The sequence below is a fragment of the Leptosomus discolor genome, chromosome Z (genome assembly GCF_034619465.1).
Source record: "Leptosomus discolor isolate bLepDis1 chromosome Z, bLepDis1.hap2, whole genome shotgun sequence".
NCBI lineage: Eukaryota > Metazoa > Chordata > Aves > Leptosomiformes > Leptosomidae > Leptosomus > Leptosomus discolor.
The window spans coordinates 35,643,799-35,665,186 of record NC_141419.1 but is presented as its reverse complement, the minus strand read 5'-3'; the positions used below and the strand labels follow the sequence as shown (position 1 = coordinate 35,665,186).

Below are 21,388 nucleotides of genomic sequence, written 5' to 3'. Positions count from 1 at the left end.
AAGGAACAATTCTTAAGCTTTTCAGAAAGATAACAGACGTTTTCATTTGAAAAAGGAACAGTGAGGTTAAGAATGCAGGGAAATTACTACAGTAGAGAAACTTCTGCTTGTGTTTTCCATATGAACATCTTGATCAATACGTCACATACAGCACAGCTTCTGGAGAAAAAGCCAAGTCTAATGGCTGCTTAGAGGTTTACCCTGAAAATTTGGTCATATCATTGCCCCCTCCTCTGTAAGGGGCAATATTTATTCACTAAAAATATTCTACTATATATTTATCTGAAGTTAAAATCTTTGTATAATACATTTCAGATTTTAAAAAGCTTTTTTTCCAAACTACGCTTCAAGTGAGACTGGAAAGTCTTCCACAGCTCCTTCCAGTGCTCTGTTCTTCCCTCCTCCTCCTCCAAAAAAAAAAGAAAAAAAAAGAAATCCAATTTTGATCACTATTGCATCCCCATGCAAGGGTTTGTCCAAGGCCTTGAGCCTGAAACCTTTTTTCTATGCAGTACTCCTCTGCAAGCTGTTTTCTCCAGCTCCTAAGTGTTCGGCTGCCTGTAGTCAAGACCAGCTCTGACAGAGGCAGGTCACAGCCCTTCAAACTTCTGTAACACCTCCTGCCCCAACAGCAATCCCTGTCTGCAAATCCTCAGGCACTGCCCTGGAGCAGTTCTCTGGGTACTGTGACCTTGCGGCCACCGCCATGGTTCACAGTATGAATTATGAAGCTGTCTGTGGAAACTGAGTGTGGGGCAGTGAGCGCACTGCAGCTTAGGGCTGACTGAGACCATTTCTGTTGAGATAATCAGGGTGCCCCAGCACCTGGCCCCCTAGTTTTGTGGCTTCTCAGTTCGTCCAGAAGGTACCAATTTCTACCCAGTTGTGCCCCACATCAACCACTGCCTCTGCTGTAGACAGCATGATCACCCAAAGCTGACCCATAACATGTGAGACCCCAGACACTTTGTCCTTTCTCACCCTTGCACACCATTTTCCTACCATCCTTGTGAGCACGGTTGCAGCAGCACAACCTCATTTTTAACTGAGAATCAGGATCCTTGTGCTCCTCTCTGAGGAGGAGATAGTGACCGGCTGAAGACAAAACCCTGCCTGAGGATCATTCAGGATGCTTCCTCCACTATAGCTGCCAGTGGTACCTAGCCCTATTCATAAAGACTCATCAAAACAAGTCCTGCCAAAGAAGTGACTGATAGCCCCACTGAGAGTAACTGTGCATAAACAAGTAAACAATTTGAAATGAAGTAGGTCACAGATAACAAACATTTTGACACCATGTAGCTGATATAAATTGCCTGCTCAACTGCTAGCACGCTGAAGAGTCAGAGACACAATGGCTGGCTGAACTTTCTGAAAGCTGCCTGTTGCTGTAAATCAGTTCCTACAATCATGATACAATCAGCCATCCAAATAAATTTGTGAGACAGCTGCAAAACTGCTACAGCAAAACCAACTCCAGAACATAACTGTAATGTAATGTGTACCTAGAAACCACCCTACTCCACTTCCACAGAATACATACAAAGTTTGTCACCTTTCACCCTCGATGTATCTGCTGCCACCAAGCACTGAGAACTTCAGAAGACTCTTCTGGCAACTCCTGAATTCAAGAAGTCCCTGTGATAACAGCCTAGCAGTTGCAGTGCTGTTCTGCACTGCTTAAGAAAGTGTTTAAAAATATATCTCTGCCCACATTTACAACAGAAGAGATGTCTGCAAAACCAAGGACATTTTCTTTGAAGATTAACTGTCTTTGCTCCATTTTCCAAACCATAGCAAATGAGGAAAACAGTTCGCCAAACAGCTCCAGTTAGATCAAGCTGCTCAGGCCCCATACAACGCAGTTTTGAGCATCTCCAAAGACAGAAAGTCTACATCCTCTCCAGACAACCTGTTTCAGTGCATAAACGCCCTTATGATGACTTGTTTCCATTACTCTTGTCCTGACACTCTGCATGTCTGAAAAACCTCTGGCTTCATCTCCTCTGTACCCTGCTTTTAGGTAGAGAAAGCCAGAAACAGGATTTCCCCTCCATCTTCCCTTCCTATGGTTGAACAAAACAAGCTCTCTCTTGCACTTCACATGCAAAACTCCCTGACCAGTTTAGTGGCCTCCACAACACTCACTCAAACATGTCCATATGCTTCTTATCCCCAGAACTGGACACAGCACTCAGATGTGGTCTCACAAATAGAGGGGAAGGATCGCTTCCTTTGACTCCTGATGCTACAGTCCTAACACAGTACAGGATGCAGCTGGCCCTCTTTGCTGAGGGCACACTGCTGCCTCCTGTTCAGCCTTGCTGCCCACCATGAACTCGTTTCCACCACTGCTTCTAGTATTGAAAGTAAAATGGCAAATTGTCAAAGTAACGTTTTTATAAATGATCTGGAGGCAGAAGTCAAATACACATTAAGCAAGTTTGCTGACAATACTAAACTAGGAGTTGCTGTGGACTCCTTCAAGTGTAGAGAGGCCTTACAGAGAGATCTGGGTAGACTAGACGGCAATTACCAATCATATGAAATTTAACAACAGCAAGTGCAAGATTCTGCACCCAAGATGTGGTAACCCTGGTTATACATACAAATCAGGGGATGAGAGGCTGGAGAGCAGACCCGCAAAAAGAGATCTGGGGGTTTGGGTTCGTGGAAAGCTGAATATGAGCCAACAGCGTGCCCTGGAAGCCAAAAGGGCCAGCCATGTCCTGGGGTGCATCAAGGCAGTTGAGTGAGGTGACTGCCCCACTTTGCACTCTGTCCACACTGCACTGGTGCAGCCCCACCTCAAGTACTGTGTGCAGTTTTAGGCGCCTCAGTAAAAGAAGGACATCAAACTATTAGAGTGTGTCTAAAGCAGGGCAACCAAGATGGTGGAAGGTCTCAAGGGTAAGACTTAATGCAGAGCGGCGGAGGTCACTTGGTTTGTTCAGCTTGGAGAAGAGAAGGCTGAGGGGTGGCCTCAACGCAGGCTACAACCTCCTCACAGCGGTGGCAGCAGAGGAGGAGGTGCTGATCTCCTCTCTCCAGTGACCAGCGACAGGACACAAGGAAATGGAATGAAGCCACATCAGGTGAAGTTCAGATTGGACGCTATGAAAAAGTTCTTCACTGAGAGGGTGGTTAGTCACTGGAAGAGGCTCCCCAGGGAAAAGAGGTCACAGCACCAAGCCTGTCAGAGTTCAAGGAGTGTCTGGACAATGCTCTTAGTCACATGGTTTAGTTTTAGGTAGTCCTGTGAGGAGCAGGGAGTTGGATTTGATGGTCTTTATGGGTCCCCTCCAACTCAAGATATTCTATGATTCTAAATATACACGGATGAGCTAACTAATTTTAGCTCAGAGCTGGGACTAGTAATCTGCAATCTCCAGATCAGGAAGCAGACAGGAAACAGCAGCTAGTGAAAGGATTAACTTGATTAGATAAAAGTTCCTGCATCAAACTGATATTAGCAATATGATGCTCTAAAATGTATTTGTGTTTTATCCCATGCATGAAGTTCAAAGACGTTACGACAATGTTAACTTTTCTATTTTCGTCCGCTTTATTTTACTTGTAACATCTCATCAATATTTCTGTTGCTAACCTACTTCACTTTTTAAATAACCCACTTTTCTGAATGGAATTTGAAAAAAAATCTATTGAAAATAGATCTAAAAGATCTACCAATATGTATGTAATCCAAACAAGTGGGATATAATAATAATTGCTGCTTTAAGCATAATGTGTTTTAGCATTTATGTATTCACAGAGTGTTCAGATCACTTATCAACTACCTGAATTAATTATGGGTATATGATCCCTTACTGAATCTTTCTTTTTTGCACTGAACCAAGTGCGTTACGTCGTGCTGCCTGTAGCCTCCCAGTGAAAAGCTGAAAGCCCCCACAGCAGGAAGCAAGCGTTTTAATGACAGCTAATTTGAGTATCTGAGGAAGACCTCAAACATGAAATTCAGAGTCATAGCCTATTGCATCATGGAAGTACAGAAAGGAAATCCAGAAAGAGCCAAAATTTTAATGGAGCAGTTTTGACACAGACACATTGTAAGTCCCTCATCTCAGTGATTTTGAGTTAGCTCGAGCTTCAGGAAACAAGATAATGGGCTGTTATGGTTGTATTGGGACTGTTATTTCCAGAGAAGGTTGCTTCAGTGGTTTCTGAAAAATCAATCTAGAGTCAAGGGATATTAATTCTGAGGACACAAAAATAAGGCATTAAAAAGCAACTTTGAGGATGTTAATGCTAGTTTTACTCATGATGATAGACAACAGGTCCTTCCAAACTGCGATTTTTCATCTACAAGAGACCGTTTTCTAGACTATACAAATACACCCAGTTCATGCAATAGCATTTTGGAAGAAATGCTATGGGAGAAGAGGCACGCGCCAGCTTAGTTCAGATGGTGTTGCAGTATTAACCTTGCTTTGGCTAAGGCCAAGGAAGAGAATGTGTCCCAGAACTGGGGTCCAACTGTCACATCAGCCAAGTTTAAACCACCATTGGGGAGAAATCCTTTCTGACATGACATGACCTCTGCCTTTCAAATAAGCATTTACTAACAAGCGCTAAAAGAAGAATTAGGGTTGGGATGACTGTCACAAAGAATCTAGTTATCAAGGCTTGAAGCAATGTCATATTAAGTGATCACATTGACTCTGAAATAAAGCATATTCCACAAAACCAGCTGAACTAGAATAATTCACAGTGCAATTCCAAAGCACTAGGAGAAAACACTCCACCATTAATGTGGTTTAACTGTACTAATACGTCATTTTGTGATTGCATCAATGCAAACAAGGGCCAGAATTGCCATGGATAGAGAGCATATACTTCTTGCTAAAAGAAAATGAAAAAGCTTTGGTTTTTCCCTATGTTATCGTGCTAATCAACTTAATTAGTAAGTGTTCCACACCTTTCTCTGCAGCTACTCCTATTTATTTAATCATATTAAGTAGTTTCCTTCAGTTTTTTGCCTTCTCATTTACTTTAAGGGGAGAGTAGACAGGATTTGACATGGAAAAAATTTGCAGCATTAGTTATGCACACAACTACTTGCAGCAGAGATCATAGAATCACAGAATTGTAGAATGGTTTGGGTTGGAAGCAACCTCAAAGATTATCTAGTTCCAACCCTAGTCCCAGCCCACAGCAGGGACACCTCCCACTAGACCAGGTTGCTCAAGGCTCCATCCAACCTGATCTTGAACACTTCCAGGGATGGAGCATCCACAACTTCCTTAGGCAACCTGTTCCAGTGTCTCACCACCCTCAGGGTGAAGAACTTCTTCCTTGCATCTAGTCTAAACCTGCCCTCTCCCAGCTTCCAACCACTACCCCTTGCCCGACCACTGCAGGCCCTTGTAAAAATTCCCTCCCCAGCCTTCTTGTAGGCCCCCTTCAGGTACTGGAAGGCCACTAGAAGGTGTCCCCAGAACGTTCTCTTCTCCAGGCTGAACAAGCCCAACTCTCTCAGCCTGTCCTCATAGGAAAGGTGTTCCAACCCTCTGACCATCTTGGCAGCCCTCCTCTGGGCACGCTCCAACAGCTCCATGTCTTTCTTGTGCTGGGGGCCCCAGAGCTGGATACAGCACTCACGGTGGGGTCTCACGAGGGCAGAGTAGAGGGGTAGAATCACCTCCCTCAACCTGCTGGCGACACTTTTTTGATGCAGCCCAGGACACCTGAACACATGCCCAGCCTTGAATCAAAATAACATAATGTACGTTACACATACCCTGGACTATTGCAGTGTTTCTGCCTCAAGCTTCAAGCTCTGCTATCTGGCAAATAAGGGCCACACCCCCTAAAATCAGTGAAAGTGTCTCCATTGATTCATTGTGATTTCAGATAAGTCCTAAATAAATTAATGGAAACTATCTGTGCTAACACATTTCATAGCACCGAGATGCTAAATTTGTCAGACAATTTGATGTAAACAATTTGCTCAGTTTCAGTGCTTACTTAAAGACTTCCTATTGTAGTCACATCCCTGGCAGAGCACAATATTGTATGAACAAGTAGTTCTTCTCATTTGTTCTAACTCTACAGACATCCATTTTATCATGGGATGTTTTAGTAATGCTTAAGAATTTTTGAACATTAAATAAAACTGGAAATTTTCACTACTTAAGAAATAAAAGTAACCAAAAGAAAAAACCTTATCTTTGGATGTCAGTAATAGCAGTCAGCAGCTTCTAAGGGGAAGCAATCCTCTAAACAATTTACTATTCCCATCGTGAATAAGCTAAGGCTCCCACAGTTACCATTAATAAGAAACTGCACAGGATATTTTAGGCTTGATAGATCAGATCTTTATCTTTAAATTATTCCAAAATAATCACATGTATCAAGATAAAATAACCTGATCACTTTCAATTTCCAATTAGGATACCGCTGAAAACCTTGTTTGTTGTGTGTCCCTCCTACCAAATTTCTGTTAGAAGGATTAAAATCACCTTTTTATTCCAAAGAAATGCACATAAACACTAAATTTCCTCCTTTGTGTGTAACAAAGCTAGCACATACACTCGAAGTTCAGTGTCTAATAAGTAACGTGCTCCTGATAGTCCCCCACATTGAGTTTTAAAATTTCTTTACTAATGCAACCATTAAAAAGCACTGGTTTTATTACCATGCAAAGAAACAAAAAGAATATTTCTACTGTGTAAATAGAAAGTGACTGTGCCCCCCCTGCCAAGCGCTCTCTGAAGGCTGATAGTTGCTAGTCACCTCACGTTCTTGTAAAGTCAGTTAAATCAGAAAGACTTCGTAGGCAATTTAACAGAAATGTTATTTAGTCTCTTCAGGAGACAGAAATTAAGGAGGGTTGTGATACCTTCTGTTTCCTTATCAACCCTTCCGCAGTTTATAGGCTAGGATTATCATGGAAGATTGAGCAGGAGTCCCTTATGTACCTGCTGGCCTTTCCATTAAGAGACCTGAAGACTAGAGAAAGAGAGAAAAAAAGCAAGCAGCTAGGGAATCTCAGTCTAACTTCCATGGAGGAAATAGTGGAATGAATAATCTAGTAATCTATGCTGGAAGATGATGAGCAGCCATATGTCATGAGTGGATCTATCAAGCTAGACAATTTCCAAATACAACACAAGGACTTTTAAGCATAAAAGACTGCTACATCTGTCCCCTCTGCTCATAGTGGGCAAACCAACAAAATCATAGACTTCAAGTGCATCAAGAAAGATCCAGGCAGACACCACAGAAAAATATTTCTGATGGCATATATATAAGGTCACTGTAAAAGATTGCCTACGAGGGTTATGGCTTCAGGAACTTAGACAGACACCTGTTAAGAAATTATGCAAATTGAAGTAGTCTGGCTAGTGGGAGGATACAGCAAGCAACTTTTGGGGTCTCTTTTCACATTGTATCCCAATTTACACTGTTATCAAAGAAGAAAGTGTAGGACCTCTAAAAAATTGGTATCATATTCTTTTTTAAAACAAAGTTTGATTTGAACTGAATAATTTTAAAAAGTATTTGACTTCCAAGCAGTATATATCAAACATAATACAAAATTCCAGCAACCATACCCAAAAACAAATGAATACCTTTACCTACTTCTGTGTGCGTCTTAAGCATTTTGGACAATCTTCATGCCTGATCTGCCCCACCTTCAGGCAGCGGGAGGTGATCTCTTCCCACTGTCTCAGCCACCAGAGTGCATGTAGCAAATTATTTATTATTGGCATCATCACCTGGCACCACTATTGCTTCTGTGAGTACAGGCTAAGCAGCTAAATGTCAGAAAACTGCTTTGAGCGATGCAGTTCAGGAAAAGGGCCAGTGGGGAGGTAGGCAGAAACGTAGGGAAAAAAACTGAGAAAAGCAGTAGTACTATGGCTAGGTTGTGCAGATCTTCACAGTTTTAATGTGATAACACAGAATGTGCATCCAGAAAAAAATACTGTTCGTCAAACATGGCCTCCTGCATAAGACATCACCTAGTAATCTGAAGCACTGAACCCGAAAGTTGAACAAGAATGTATCTGGAAAATGCCTTCTGCATTCATAAAACTTCGAAAATTCTACACACAATCATAGAAAAGTCAGTCTGCAAGGTCCTCAGGGTATCCTGTATTTAGTTCATCCAGATGTCATTTTCTTTTCTCTTTCTAGCTGTATGCAAAGATGCATGTCGAGCCATCGCACTGGGAAACTGAGGTGTGATATTGCATTACAACAGACCTGGCAGCAACATGCCATGCCAATACAGTAAACCACAAAGTTCCAAAAATGGCATCCTTCTGTAACAAAACAATGCTGTGCATCCTCCTTAAATTCTTAATTATGATGGCTCAGTAAGTTACTACATCTGCCCTCTGCATCTACCAACAGCAGTTGAAGAAAAAGGCAACTGAAAGGCAATGTTTTCACTCGATCACCTTCTCACTAATGTAAAATCAGTCTGGCGATTGTTTTAATTACATTATAAGAATCCTAATATTTTCTTCAGTAACTTCCTTGACACTGCTAAAAGCATTTTGTCAGACTGTTTCATGTCATCATATTATTTGGGGGACGAAAAATATTTTCAATGAAGTGATTTATTTCATGGTTTATTACCGGCTTTGACATAAATTTCCAGAGAGCCCCAAGGGCATTTCTTTTTTACACTATAGCATAGTCTTGTTAGCAATTCAGGTGGAATAAAATCACTCAGCTTCACTTTATGGTCTCGTGCCTGAATTTTTCACATGGCACCCTTTCAAACATAAGGAACAGTATTGCAGAACAACATTAAATTATTATGCTGTTAATACAGGATTCCACTAACACATTAAGCAGCCCTGTATTTGTAGCCTCTTGCTTGTATGACTTCTGTACTTAGTAGCATTTCAAAGTTATTTTTAAAACAATAATGTCTGTTCAGAACCAGCCTTAATTTTTTTCTATTCTGTCAATAGACATCAGAAATCCTACTTCTTTTTTTTTTTTTTTTTTTTTTTTTAATTTCTCTGGAAAAAAGACCATAAAGCATCTCTCATGCAGTCACAAATTAGGAAACTTGCATTTACTTTCTGATAGGCAAGTTTATTGCAGTGATTCACATATTATCAATTCTTGCAAAGGCCAGTGGGAATTGAGGCCACTTGCCACATCCTGTAAGTACTCAGATCTGAAAAGACTGAGCCTTGTGCGAAGCAGATATCACTGTGAGCCAAGTCGCTCCATGTGCAGGAAACATGGACAACCCTTGATGATTTCTCTGATATCTCACCTTCATCACTGTAGCCCACTGGCCATGTGGCATACAAGAAGGCAAAACCCCACTGTACTTTCTAAGATGAAGGTAAAGACACTAAAGAAACAGCTAGATGTAGGGAAAGCACTGCAAAGTAATACTGATGTACAAGAGGATAAAAACCTGGAGCTGTTGCAGGATTCTTACTTTAAAACAGCCAGGTATTTTTGTACCTTAGCTGCTGCACCAAGACTGAAACTTTAATATTACCTTTTCTATCACTTCTTTTTGAAAAGCACTCATATGGTGGTGACATACCTAGAAAGAAAAGCCATTTTTTTCTAAAATTCTCTGGTTTAAAAGAAGAACTTTGCATTCACACAGCCTTTTCCAACCCGAAAGTCAAAACCATTTTTCCTTCTACATTAAATTAGTAGACTATAGCCTCCTCCTTCAAAAGGCAGCCTCCTCCTTCAAAATGGCACTGATGTGTCTACCTCTTTTACATGTAGGCTGTCCCATGGAAACACAACTTCTACTGCCAGGCTTTTTGGTTTGATCTCTCCGTTTCTTCTTTCTTAATTGGGATAATATTTCTTGCTGTGGAAACTGATTTGCTGCTACATCACTTCCAAGTCAGTGACCACCAACCTGAGTCATAGTCATGGAAAAGATTCAGTCAACAAGGCACACTACTAATAAGCTCTGATTCACCTTAGATCACATAAAAAACGTACACTGCACCAAAAAATTAACCACACAAAGTGACTACTTCTGTATATAAAAAAGGAAAAATCAGCAGCAGCTTCCATATTTCCTTCCCTTTCAGAAGAAATGAACTGACACAATCTGTCAGAAACTCTTTACACACGAAGATGCCCCGTTGCCACGTGAGAAGGATCAGCTCATCTCACTGTTGGTGAGAAGCACGACTTCATGAAATAAGAAAGAAATATGCAGCTTTTGGGAATGTGCAGCCCCCCAAAGGCATATTATCAGTTCTTCAACCCCAGCTGTAAAATTCTGCACCAATACATGGTTATAAAATGTGAAGTACTAGAGTACTAACAGCTGAGCAGCAGTAATGCAAGCACACCTGTGCAAAGGCGCCATGAAGCTACATTGCAACATCCATTGCTCCCCTGATTTGGGGTCTTAAATGACTTTCTTGATGATAAAAGCAGGAGACTGCAATGATACAGCAATGCCCTAGCTAGGTCTCCTTCCTGCCATCCTTAAATGGCTTTTGGGCTTCTAAGGACAAATAATGCACCCCAGAAAATCTGTGAATTAGAATCAAAAACATGCAACACCAATTATAACCATAATAGATATAATTATGACCTTTCTGGCAGGAAAACAGAAGTTTGTTTACGAAGTAATGTCTTTCTGAACATAATTTATATGCACTCTTAAAACTCATCTATCGTTCATATTGTATACAGCATCCCACCATACCAAGAGGTGTGACTAGTTTTTCTGTTAGCAAATTTACAAGAAAATTGTTACATTGACTAGTATTTTCCACATGCCTGTGTTTTAAGCAGTATGATCCTAAGGGCTGAACTGTCATTACTTCACAGAATGCATCAAGTCCTCCTGAAGGAAGCATAGTGGTGGCTCATTTGTTATTACAATTTAAGTCAGGAAGCAGCTGAGTGCAGGCACAGGTAAATTACTACCCTCATTTTACTGTCATCAATGTGCATATTACTTTCAGGAACATTTAGTGTGCCAGCTCACTAATGATAACAGTATGCATTAGGATTTGTTCCAAGTATCTCAGTTTTTCAGTCGAGACTTAGTAAACCTGCCCTCTCATTTTGTTGCAGTTTTAAAGGTGGATATAGTAAACTAACTAAAATGACAATCAGAATCAATTCTTAACTATTAAGCAGTGATAAACCAGAAGTCCCCATTATCAACTGGATATCAAAAGACTAGGTAAGAGAAAAAAAATTACACATTTTCACTACCTTCGTGTCTAGATTTCTGCTCATTTTCTTACTGATAGTGAATAAAATAGCATAAAAAGCTTACACTTCTCTTTCTGAAGCCTGTAACACAATCTTAACATTACTATCTCATGACTATGGCACACAAAACCACTTACAAGTAATTTTAAAAATTAGTTATCAATAGTATCTTTCCTGAGTTATAGGACTATTCTATCAGTCCAATAACCCTTTTTTCCACATCCACATGAGGAATAAAATCGGCACCAAAAGACATAGTCCTCTCTTACCATGACTTTTGAGAGTTCAGAAGCATGAATATTTACTGTTTTATAAAGAACACATTTCCTTCTTCCACCATTCTGGAGAAGCAAATTTCTCATTCAGTTTAGCAAATCAGATTTTTTAAAGGTATCCTGAAATAAAGTTGTATTTAGCACTCAAATAGCAATGAGACTTTAGCTGATTCAAACTGTTCAACAATGTGGTATTTCACCATGTACCTTAATAATGCCTGTTACGTGTTTCCCAGGCTTTATTCCTGTAGATACCTTCTTTATGGACATAACCAAACTTTCTGTAACAGGAGAAATATTGTCCACACTTCTATTTCACATATTTCAGCCCAGCCATAATTTCATGCATATGTATTGTCACACTTAAAAGACACCGTATCTCATTCTAATGAACCATTTACCAGCTTTTTTAGTTTTCTTTTGGGCTAATTTGTGCATTCTTAGTAGGGCAATCAAACAAAAATAATTAACAAAAATAAGATCTAGTTTCTCATCTGGTAAGGATTTCAGTGTCTGATCTCTTTAAGCTTCCAGCAGTTCCCAGAGCTAGATTAGGCTGCTGCCCAGGTTTAGTGAATGTTCATTGTATTTCTTTGGTAGAGCTGAGCAGGCATTTTTACTGAGCCACATGCAGGGAAAAATTAGCCAACACAATTTCTCCAGTGTTTCTTCTGACTCACTCTGTTTCCTTTCCTTTGTCCCTTTCAAAGTTTCTGCCTTCCAAGTCTACTTACTGACATGCAATTCAAATTCATTATAAAAACTTCCAGTAGTCTTATTAAGAAAAAAAATAGAATGGGTAATTTGTTGCTTTCCAAATGTTTAGTACTGCACTTCTACACATGCACGTTTCTAAATCTATACTGTTAAGCTTATTGCACATCACAGATCTTTTATTTTTCAGTCCTCTGTCTACTCTTGGTTTAGGGGTTTGTTTTTTTAGTGTATTGCTCATTCCTTGATCCCATGGCATGTATCATCTCTGTCACAAGGACAAGTGCAACATCTGCATCTGTCCTATGGCACAAGGTCCTCTGAGTTAAGTCTTTAGTATGATGTCATTCATTAATTTTTTATGAGTATACAACATTGTTCTAAAATGTCTGTTTTCTCTAAACCCTACCATTTGGACTTAGCTTCCTTTCCTGGGAGGCAATCACTTCTTATGACATGTGGAGACTCAGAAAATCTCTTCCACCATAAAACAAACAGAAATGTGATTACCAAAGGTTTCTGCAACTGGAACAACAGCTCTTACATGTACAATGACACAAAGTGGATCAAGACTGCTTGCCACAAATATTAACCCTCCCTTAAAAGAAACTAAAAGTATTGAGGTAACAAGACTTTGGCTGTACAAAGAAACAAGCTTCAGAACTCAGGCAGGGAAACAGAAGCTGGACAAGTCACTGCTGGAAAGCCACCTCTGGAAACTAACCTGATCGTCTCAGGAGAATGACAGTTCCCCTCTCTGCTCAAAGCCACCCTCTCTGCACATGTGCTCAAGGCACTTCTTAATCCTCTTACTTCAGATGGGAAGGCATTAGATTGCGCATTAGTATGCGTTAAAGCATACTGAAACAACTAAAAAAATTACCAGCATGGAACCTACTCCAGGAAATATTTATTAGGGGAAAAAATGGGAGCAGTGAAGGATGAGCTGATGACACAAGCCGTAAAAATGTTCTTCGATAATTTGTTTCAATCTGTACTTCAAATACAGCTCCTAGTACTCTGTGTGCCTGCTAGAAAAATGAAAATCTGAGAATATAGGATTATAAAACCATACCTAAACATGAGGGTATTAGTGAAGTGGGTTAGAACAGGAACACATGCCTGTAAGAAAAGCACAGTGAGCAAAGCTGGTCAGCACCTGCAAATGATCCTAGTTTACCTGAATCAAATGAGGCCACTGTGGCTGGAGACATATCAAATGTCCGTTCAGGCAACTAGGCACTGCACTTCCTTTCAACAGAACAGAATAAGAGCACAGCCTACCTGCTGAATAACACCTTTTATTACTTATTTAAAACCAGTCACTTCAAGACAATCCTATAGATCTGTTAGTGAGTAACACAAAGTGAGAGGCCTCCATGCAAGTCCTAGATTCCAGTGTTTATTTGGAACCATCAGTGTGAAAGCACTGATGCTATACCTAAAATTATGTGCACAGGATAAGAACTCTAAACTTCTCATTAAGAAGACATGGAATTAATTTAAAAGTTCGTGCTCTTTATTGCCAAGGTCCAGGTCATGCCACAGTCATATTTTTTTGTGTGTGTAAAACATGAAATCTCTGCTATCTCTTGTTCTTCCAAGTTCAGGTGAAGGTTTATCTTGAACTTAATGATGTCATTTAATTATTTTGTTCTGGGAGACTAAAATAAAGCACGGAAACGACAAAGATGCAATGATATTTTATATTATTGTAATAAATTTACAATGTACATTGAAATAGAGTTTGGCAACCATAGACATAGCAGATAGTAATAAAAACGTGCCATTACGTATCAGTTTTTGCAAAGTTTGTTCTGTTACTGAGTGTATTCTCTGCAGAGAAAGGCTATATAAAAAAGCGTCTACTGGGTGACTACTGAGAAACAACATTGCATCAGCCCTTAAGACCACTTAATCCATTTGGAAACTGGGCAATTAAAAAATGAACTTAGGTTATTGCACTTGTCTTTCCAATGTTTGTGGAAATTCAGGAGCACCTTTCATTTAGAAAAAAAAAGGCCATGGGTCCTCTTTATTTTTTGGAGAAAGACACAAAAGAGAAAAGAATACAGATGAGTGAATCTGTATACATAAAACATTTCAAATTCCCTGAGGAAAAACAGGAAAATACTTATCCTGCTCATCTGATAATTTAATGCTGCTGTTACCACACTCTTTCCTTAACAGTTCTTCATGACAGGAGAATACCTTCATGTTGGGGAATTGGGACAATGGGGCCTTGCTCTAATGTGAATCACTTGCTTTGAACACATTAAATAATAAAAGACAAAGATAAGAAGTATATATTTGAACCAAAATTTTAAGCTGATTGGGAGCCTTGAAGATGCTGATATATGCATTTCCCTTTCCTATCGACTAGCTCTGCTTATCAGCCCAGGAAGGTGCCAGGTCTCACATCTTTTGCTGCGGTCTCTCCCACATCCCTCTGTGCAGAGGTTGCTTATCTCTGGTTATTTGCTCTGCTCTTGTTAACTCTGCAGGGTCCACCCCCTATCTGGCCTTAAAATGTTATAGCTGTAGCTTCAGAAAACCATTTTTAGTCAGCTCTTTTAATAATTAATCACAACGTTCACCCTTAAAACGTGCAATGAAGAGAAACGATACACAGGGGGCAACATTTGTCTGCCAAAAAGAAACATTGCAGACTTCCCCCCACCCCCATCCCCTCGATATTAAGAATGATAATAAAATTCCCCACATCTGAGTTCTCACACCTCAGGAAAATTATATTTTCCTAAATGTATCTGACTAGTAAAGTATAGATATTCTAATGTGTGCTTCTAGGGTGGGGGAAGCCCTTGCAAGAGACTCAACACCACTTTCTGATTTACTCTGTATTTAGTTGTATTTTGATTTTTCAGCAATCTAAGTCATCTTTCTTCTGTTCTTTGGAGCTGCTCACAATGTACCTCCCAGCAGCCATACGTCTGCTTTGGAAACAAATATTTTTCTAGAATAGCCCCTTCCTGTCAGCATGTGACAAATATCTGTTATGACACACAGTATGGTCACTTGTGCATCACAGATACAATAACTAGACGTGCAATATATGTCTGCTAAGTGCACTATCAGACACTACGCTACTGTTCAAATACGTTGCATTAGTAAGGACTGACCTAATTTCAAAACTACCCATGCAAAATCAAATGGTTATATCAAACGTTCCCTTCTAGCACACTGTTACAGTAGCCACGTTTTACCTGGCTGCCTATTAATTTCAAAGCCAAACTATGATGTACTAAGATGAACTGAGATAACTGGCGTCATGAATCAAACAATTTATAAACCATATTACAGGTGCAGAAGCCTAAAGAGACCTGACTACATTGTTTAAATTTTCATTGTATAATCCAATTAATTAAGAAGTTCCATGAACAAAGAAGAATTTTCAGTTTAATGTTAACCTTTTATATTCAAAAAGTTGATTCAAGAGACTTTGTTCTCCAGTTACAAACGCCTCTAAAATGGCTTCAGTGGGACACGCAGTAGCAGCTGTACTTTGTGTGCTGAGATTAAGAGCCCTCCATTGTCTATAATCCCATCCTATATTTTTTTCAAGTAACTAATAATTATCTTCTAGGAAAGCACATTTAAAAACACCACCAAAAGCACCTTTCAGAACTGTGCCACTTGGTTTAAACAAACAAACAAAAGATCATCATTGGAAAGTTTCACCGAGACTGTCTGCATCGCCAGTCTTTTAACTGACCCTGTTCCTATGTACATCTTTCAGCCAACTGAGCCAATTTTTGTCCACTCACACACCGTTCCACTTACAAGTTGGTCTGAGTAGTGCTGGACCTTCGGGCATTTCCTAGGGACTAGACAACCCCAAAGAGCAGCTAGCAGAGGGCTGCTCACAAAGGAACACACCTTCGAAACAGCCTCCTTCTTCATCCCTAGGAGTTCACGGCTCGATTTTTTCAAGACAAGGCAAACAGAAGCACAGGTGACACCCACCATCCCTTACTCCCTCTTCACCCTTCCGACAGACCCTTCTCGACGGATACACATGCAGAGCTGGAGTACAGACACACGACTTTGGCGCCTTCGGGTACTGGCGAGGGGTTTTAAAGGTAGCGGGGAAGGTAATTAGCGGTGAAGTTGGGACTATTTGTGAATTAACTTTCCCGCGCCAGCGCCTGCAGCCCTTCGCAGGGGTGCGGCGCGGCAGCCCCCGGTCCCCGAGGCGGGCTGTCACCGTACCTTCAGAAGTCTGACGGAGGGGAGGAAGGCGGCATGGCACAGCTTCCGGATGGTCCAGTTGAGCGGCCGGGGAGCATCGGTCTGATTCATGACCCTCCACAAATCCCAGCGGGAGACCAGCCGCAGACCTGACAGCGCCTACCGCCGACACCGCCCGCCGGGGCGCGGGCGCCCCCCGCGCATCCCGCCCGCGCCCGCGGCGCCGAGGGCAGGGCTCGCCCGGCGCGGGCAGGGGGCCGGGCTGGGCGGGCGGCGCGGCTGCGGCCGCCGGCCCTCCGCGAGGAAGCGAGCTCCTGCGGGGGCCCGGCAGCGCTCATGCATACCAAACGCGGCGGAATGGAGGCGAGCGGCCCGCTGCTCGGGGCAGGCTGCGCTGGCTGAGCGGAGAGGGGCAGCCCGCATAAAAAAACAGGCTGCGGCGAGAGCGGCTGCCTCCGTTCGCTCCCGCCTGCCCTCCTCGGAGAGCGGCCAGGTCAGCCTCTCCCGGGCGAGCGGAGCCATCCGCCGCGCGCCTCCGCTTCCCTGGGCGAGGAGCAGGGCGGAAAGCAGGTAATTTAAATAAAGCCAGCGGAGGGGGACTTGCACTTTCTTCCCCAAAGCACTGCGAGGAGAGGGAGACCGGCATGAGGGGAGGGGCCAACGCTCAGACAGCGGAGATTGAGAGGGGGAAAAAATTATTTCGCTCTCGGTTTACTGGTATAATGGACCTAGAAAGCACAGTTGCAATGGTCTGGCACAGTATTGGTGTGCTAGTGGCAAGTGGCAGCGGTTAGAAGCTGTACTGTACGAGCATGAGTGTTAACATGCACATTCTGGAAAAAAAAAAAGAAAAAAAATCAAGTTCAGAAATCAGCTCACTTAATATTAAATCTATGTGCAGAATAATTCCTTTAAAGACATGCAAACACATGAATAGTGCTGGGGCAATTCAAGTATAGCAAAGCATGTTTCCATTTGGGGCAGTAACTGGCTTTCCAGCTAAAGAAGGTATTCCTCATGGCAGCTCTCCAGCTAAAGGAGAAATACTGTTTCTCCACTATTTTTTGGAGGGGATGGAGCTTACATGAGGGAAGGGTTAGAAAGTGCAAAAGCAAGCATCCTATAAAGCAATGGCAATTTTTCATTTTGCCGGTAATGACCAGGTTTTGCTCAAATTATGGAGGGAAAGAGCTACTTCTTAGTAAAGTTTAAAACTCTCATAACTCAGGTTAGAAAATACACATTCAGTTTACTTGGCTAGACTTCATTGATCTGCCGTTTTCCTGTTTCCTTTTAATCCCCATAGCGCACACATTTTCCTTCTCTATTTATTCTTATCATTGTGTCTAGATTAATCAGCGAAAGCTGAATAATCCTCCAAATGAGAGGAAAGAGATGAAGAATTTTGTTTCCATGAGGCTATGCTAATCTGCCTAATACTACTGTCTATAATGGTTTGTGATAGGGTCACACATCTAAAACTCTCGAACATGAAACAATACTTATGATTTGCTTTTTAAAGTTTGTATAAGGACAGACAACTCTGGGTAGAACAGGGAAACTTAAAACCTCGATCAATACCATCAGATCCTCCAAGGTAAATGGAGTATCCCAAAAGCACTGAAGTTAGCGTAGTGGAGCAGGGTAAGGATTGGTGTTCACACCTCAGTCTTCCTCTTCAATGGAAGTCTTGCCAATGTACATAGGCTGATATTCTCCGAAGCCTGTATATTGGGGCCCATGTAGAAGGAGCCCATGTGCATTGGGCTTCCAGTACCTTTATGCTTCTTACACGCATACCAGCCAGCCCCTTATAAAGTCATAGAGCATTTCAAGTCCAACCTTTGTCCTAGCTCTACCAACACCACTAAACCATGTCCTAAGTACAACATCTACCCATCTCAAACGCCTCCAGGGATGGTGACTCCACCACCTCCCTGGGCAGGCGGTTCCAGTGACAATCCTTTGCTCTCAAGAATTGTATGAATGTTCTTTTTCAACCTCAGTGCTGGATAAAAAATTCTTCTGCCTGGAATATAATGTCCCAGAACATAGCGCAAGGCTGATTATGTACCAGAAGAGTTCTCTCATCTATTCCACCCCACTGTATATGGCAAAATTACAAAACTTCAGAGGGTTGTGGGTTTGGAATGGAACGGGTAGAACACCAGGAGCCATTCCCTTGTGACAAAATTTGTGCAGATGGATTTCTGGTTATGACCGGGCAGCTAGTTTAGCTTACACATATTTAAATGCCTTCTTGCTTGAGCTGTGAATGTATTTGTTTTATAAAAGGAGGAAAAAATCCCCTTGCTGTTGATAGTGAAATTGAAGTAAATATGATTTTATGAAACTACTTTTCTAAGGCTCCATTCATTAAAGAGGCAAAATTAAGTAGGTAGAAAAATCTAATCCTCACTCTAAATAGCATGCACTTAAAACATGTGTGGTATGATAAATTTGCTCTATTATAAAGGTAGTAATATCCAATGATTAAGCTTTTGGGGTTCATAGCAAAAAGAAAGTAGAAGATTCAAACAAATCAGAAACAAGGACTCCCAAGACCATGCCTCTCCTCTGTCCCCCACCCCCCAAGCCATGCTGATAACTTTTTGTTAGCCTTGAAGATCAGGAGTGTTTCTTGGGAAGTTACCAGACTCATCATTACCTTGACCCTTTCACATCTGTTTTGCAATTGGCATCTGCCATAAACCAAAATGTTCAGCGTATGTGCTAGGGGCAAAGAAGACAGAGGAATCACAGCATGCTGCCCTTCTTTTCGTTGAGTAGAGTAACAAATCTCTGAGGAGGCTAGAGAGCTGAAGACGATAAAGAAACATAACAGATAGCTTTAATAAACTAAAAATAGCGAGCCCAATGTATCTTCTAGCTTCCGCAGAGCTTCCTGTCTTTGAGATGAACTCTATCATTGCCTTCTTCTGCAAACAGTACCTTAGGGACAAGAGCTGTTATGTGCTGCAGTGTTTAATACACACCAGCCTTCTTTCAGATGCCTATTTTCCATGGCCTTGTGCCTTGCCTAGTCATTTGTATTTGCAGAAAGTGAGTGCAAGTATACCAACTTCAGTCGGTGGCAGCAAGGAAGCTCTGATGGACAGGACATTACCATGACATGGGAGCTTCTCTTCCACCACAAAGTCCTTGTGTGCCTTTGGATAGATCATTTGATCCCTGCTTAGCCTTCATTTTATTACTTTTAACTTTAATGTGTGTGTCTTAACGATAAGCAGTACTGCAATGATTTTGAGGCTCTCAAGTGTAAATGTGAGAAAAGTCAAGCAAGGAGATTTCTTTGTCTTGGCAGCAGCCTCCACCAATTTTTGCTAAGTGTAAATGGTGAAGGGTTAGGAAGCAAAGCAGCAAATTCTGAAAAGCTTTTTTTCAGAGATACTGAAAACAATGGTTAAAAACATAGTGGAAGATGAAGCTGATGATGTTTTTTTGTTTGTTTTCTGTGGCTTTTAATCACTCAGTGAAAAAGTCAGAGTTTGAATCTCTTATTCTATCCTATTGGGCTCAGATCAGCTATTCTGCAATCTGGGGCCCATTAGAAGATGCAAAGATGTAGTAATCCCACTAGGACTGAAGTTCCTACTTTGTTAGAGCTGAAAAGACTTGCTACATTCATATTAAAACACTTGGTCCCTGAAGCATGAATACTGTCAGTATTCATATCTAGTTCTTTGTCTCTTGCCAAGGAGCACCTTTGGTACCACAGGAAGGCATAGTAAATAGAAGACAAATTCCATTGGTTTCTGCAGTACAGAGAGATTCCTGTTCTTCTTAGACTATTGTTCATGGAAAGCATTTTAAGAGCACTTTAAGGCCTCTGGGTATGCTACAGAATGAGAAATTGCCGAGAAGCCTGTGAATATCCAGACCACTATCAGCACACCAGTAATGTCCAACACTTTCAACCTGAGAGCAAACATTTAACAAAAAGATATTATGGTCTACAAACCCAGCCATAGCTGTCCTATCCTGCCCAGTTAACAATTCCTTTATGAAATAAGAGACTCCGTGTTAATGAACAGCAGAAAGGGGAGGACAAGGAAACCAGAAAGATGTATTGGTGAGCATGGTAGAAAGCAACCTCTTCTGTGTGGCTTCAGCCAAACTGAGGACACACATCAGGTAGAGGCAAGAGAGTTTTCCCGTGATATCGCACCTGCTTTTCCTGTGTACATGAACAGATGTGAAGAGATACATCTTCTTCACAGTGCAGTTATAGAGGCCCTTTGCCAAGGCTTCCTTGCTCTTGGAGCACTTTTCCTGCTTCCCCAAGGGCTTACGCTGCCCAGTGGGGTAGCAAATACCAGAAGAAACAGAGCTACCCATGCACCCCTTTGCTTGCCATCCTCATCATGGGAGTACTACAGAGACATGCATCATAACACACTTTAGCCATCTCCTAGGTTTGTGGAGGAAATGGCAGGACGGCAATAGAAAAAGAAGTAATTCAGAAGTTTGTATTTTAAAGTCAGAGCCAACAAAGCATTTCACAGTTTTAGTCAAGAAGTATCGGTAATCTTACTACCCAGTCACTTCACACATCTGTAAGCTAAACAATATTGAAGAGCACATCAATGAACAGAAGCCTACATTTATAACAGCAATAGCATTTTTTTCAACACACTCATATTTCAATTTATTTATCTTCATTTTGTGTGATTTCTTGCAAAAAACCAGAAAATAGAAAGATAAGTATATGTTATAAAGTTTGGATAAACTATGCTTAAATTGTATTCCTGCCATAACATCTTAACAGACCCAGATTTTCTTGAAGCTTAACTCAACTGATAATTAATTTATAAAATTTCTCTACTGCTCTAGCATCTTTTCTATTCACAGCATGCCTGAGGTAGATTTTTCTGCTGTTATCTTTCCTAAGGTATTTCACAGGTCGTCTGCCACATCCATTGCTCCCTCTCCCCCAAACACAGACACACATATTAACATAATGTCTA

At 41.3% G+C, this 21,388-nt stretch overlaps 1 protein-coding gene across 8 annotated transcripts in view; it reads right to left on the bottom strand.

Moving 5' to 3' along the window:
- Positions 1 to 16,529, bottom strand: part of TRPM3 (transient receptor potential cation channel subfamily M member 3) — a 289,638-nt gene extending 273,109 nt beyond the window's left edge. For all 8 annotated transcript variants that reach the window (XM_086479116.1, XM_086479117.1, XM_086479118.1 and 5 more), the window contains exon 1: positions 16,422 to 16,529. In XM_086479116.1, the coding sequence (XP_086335242.1) occupies positions 16,422 to 16,511 (90 nt within the window). In that variant the 5' untranslated portion in view covers positions 16,512 to 16,529. The remainder of the gene's footprint in view (positions 1 to 16,421) is intronic.
- Between the last annotated feature and the right edge of the window lie 4,859 nt (positions 16,530 to 21,388).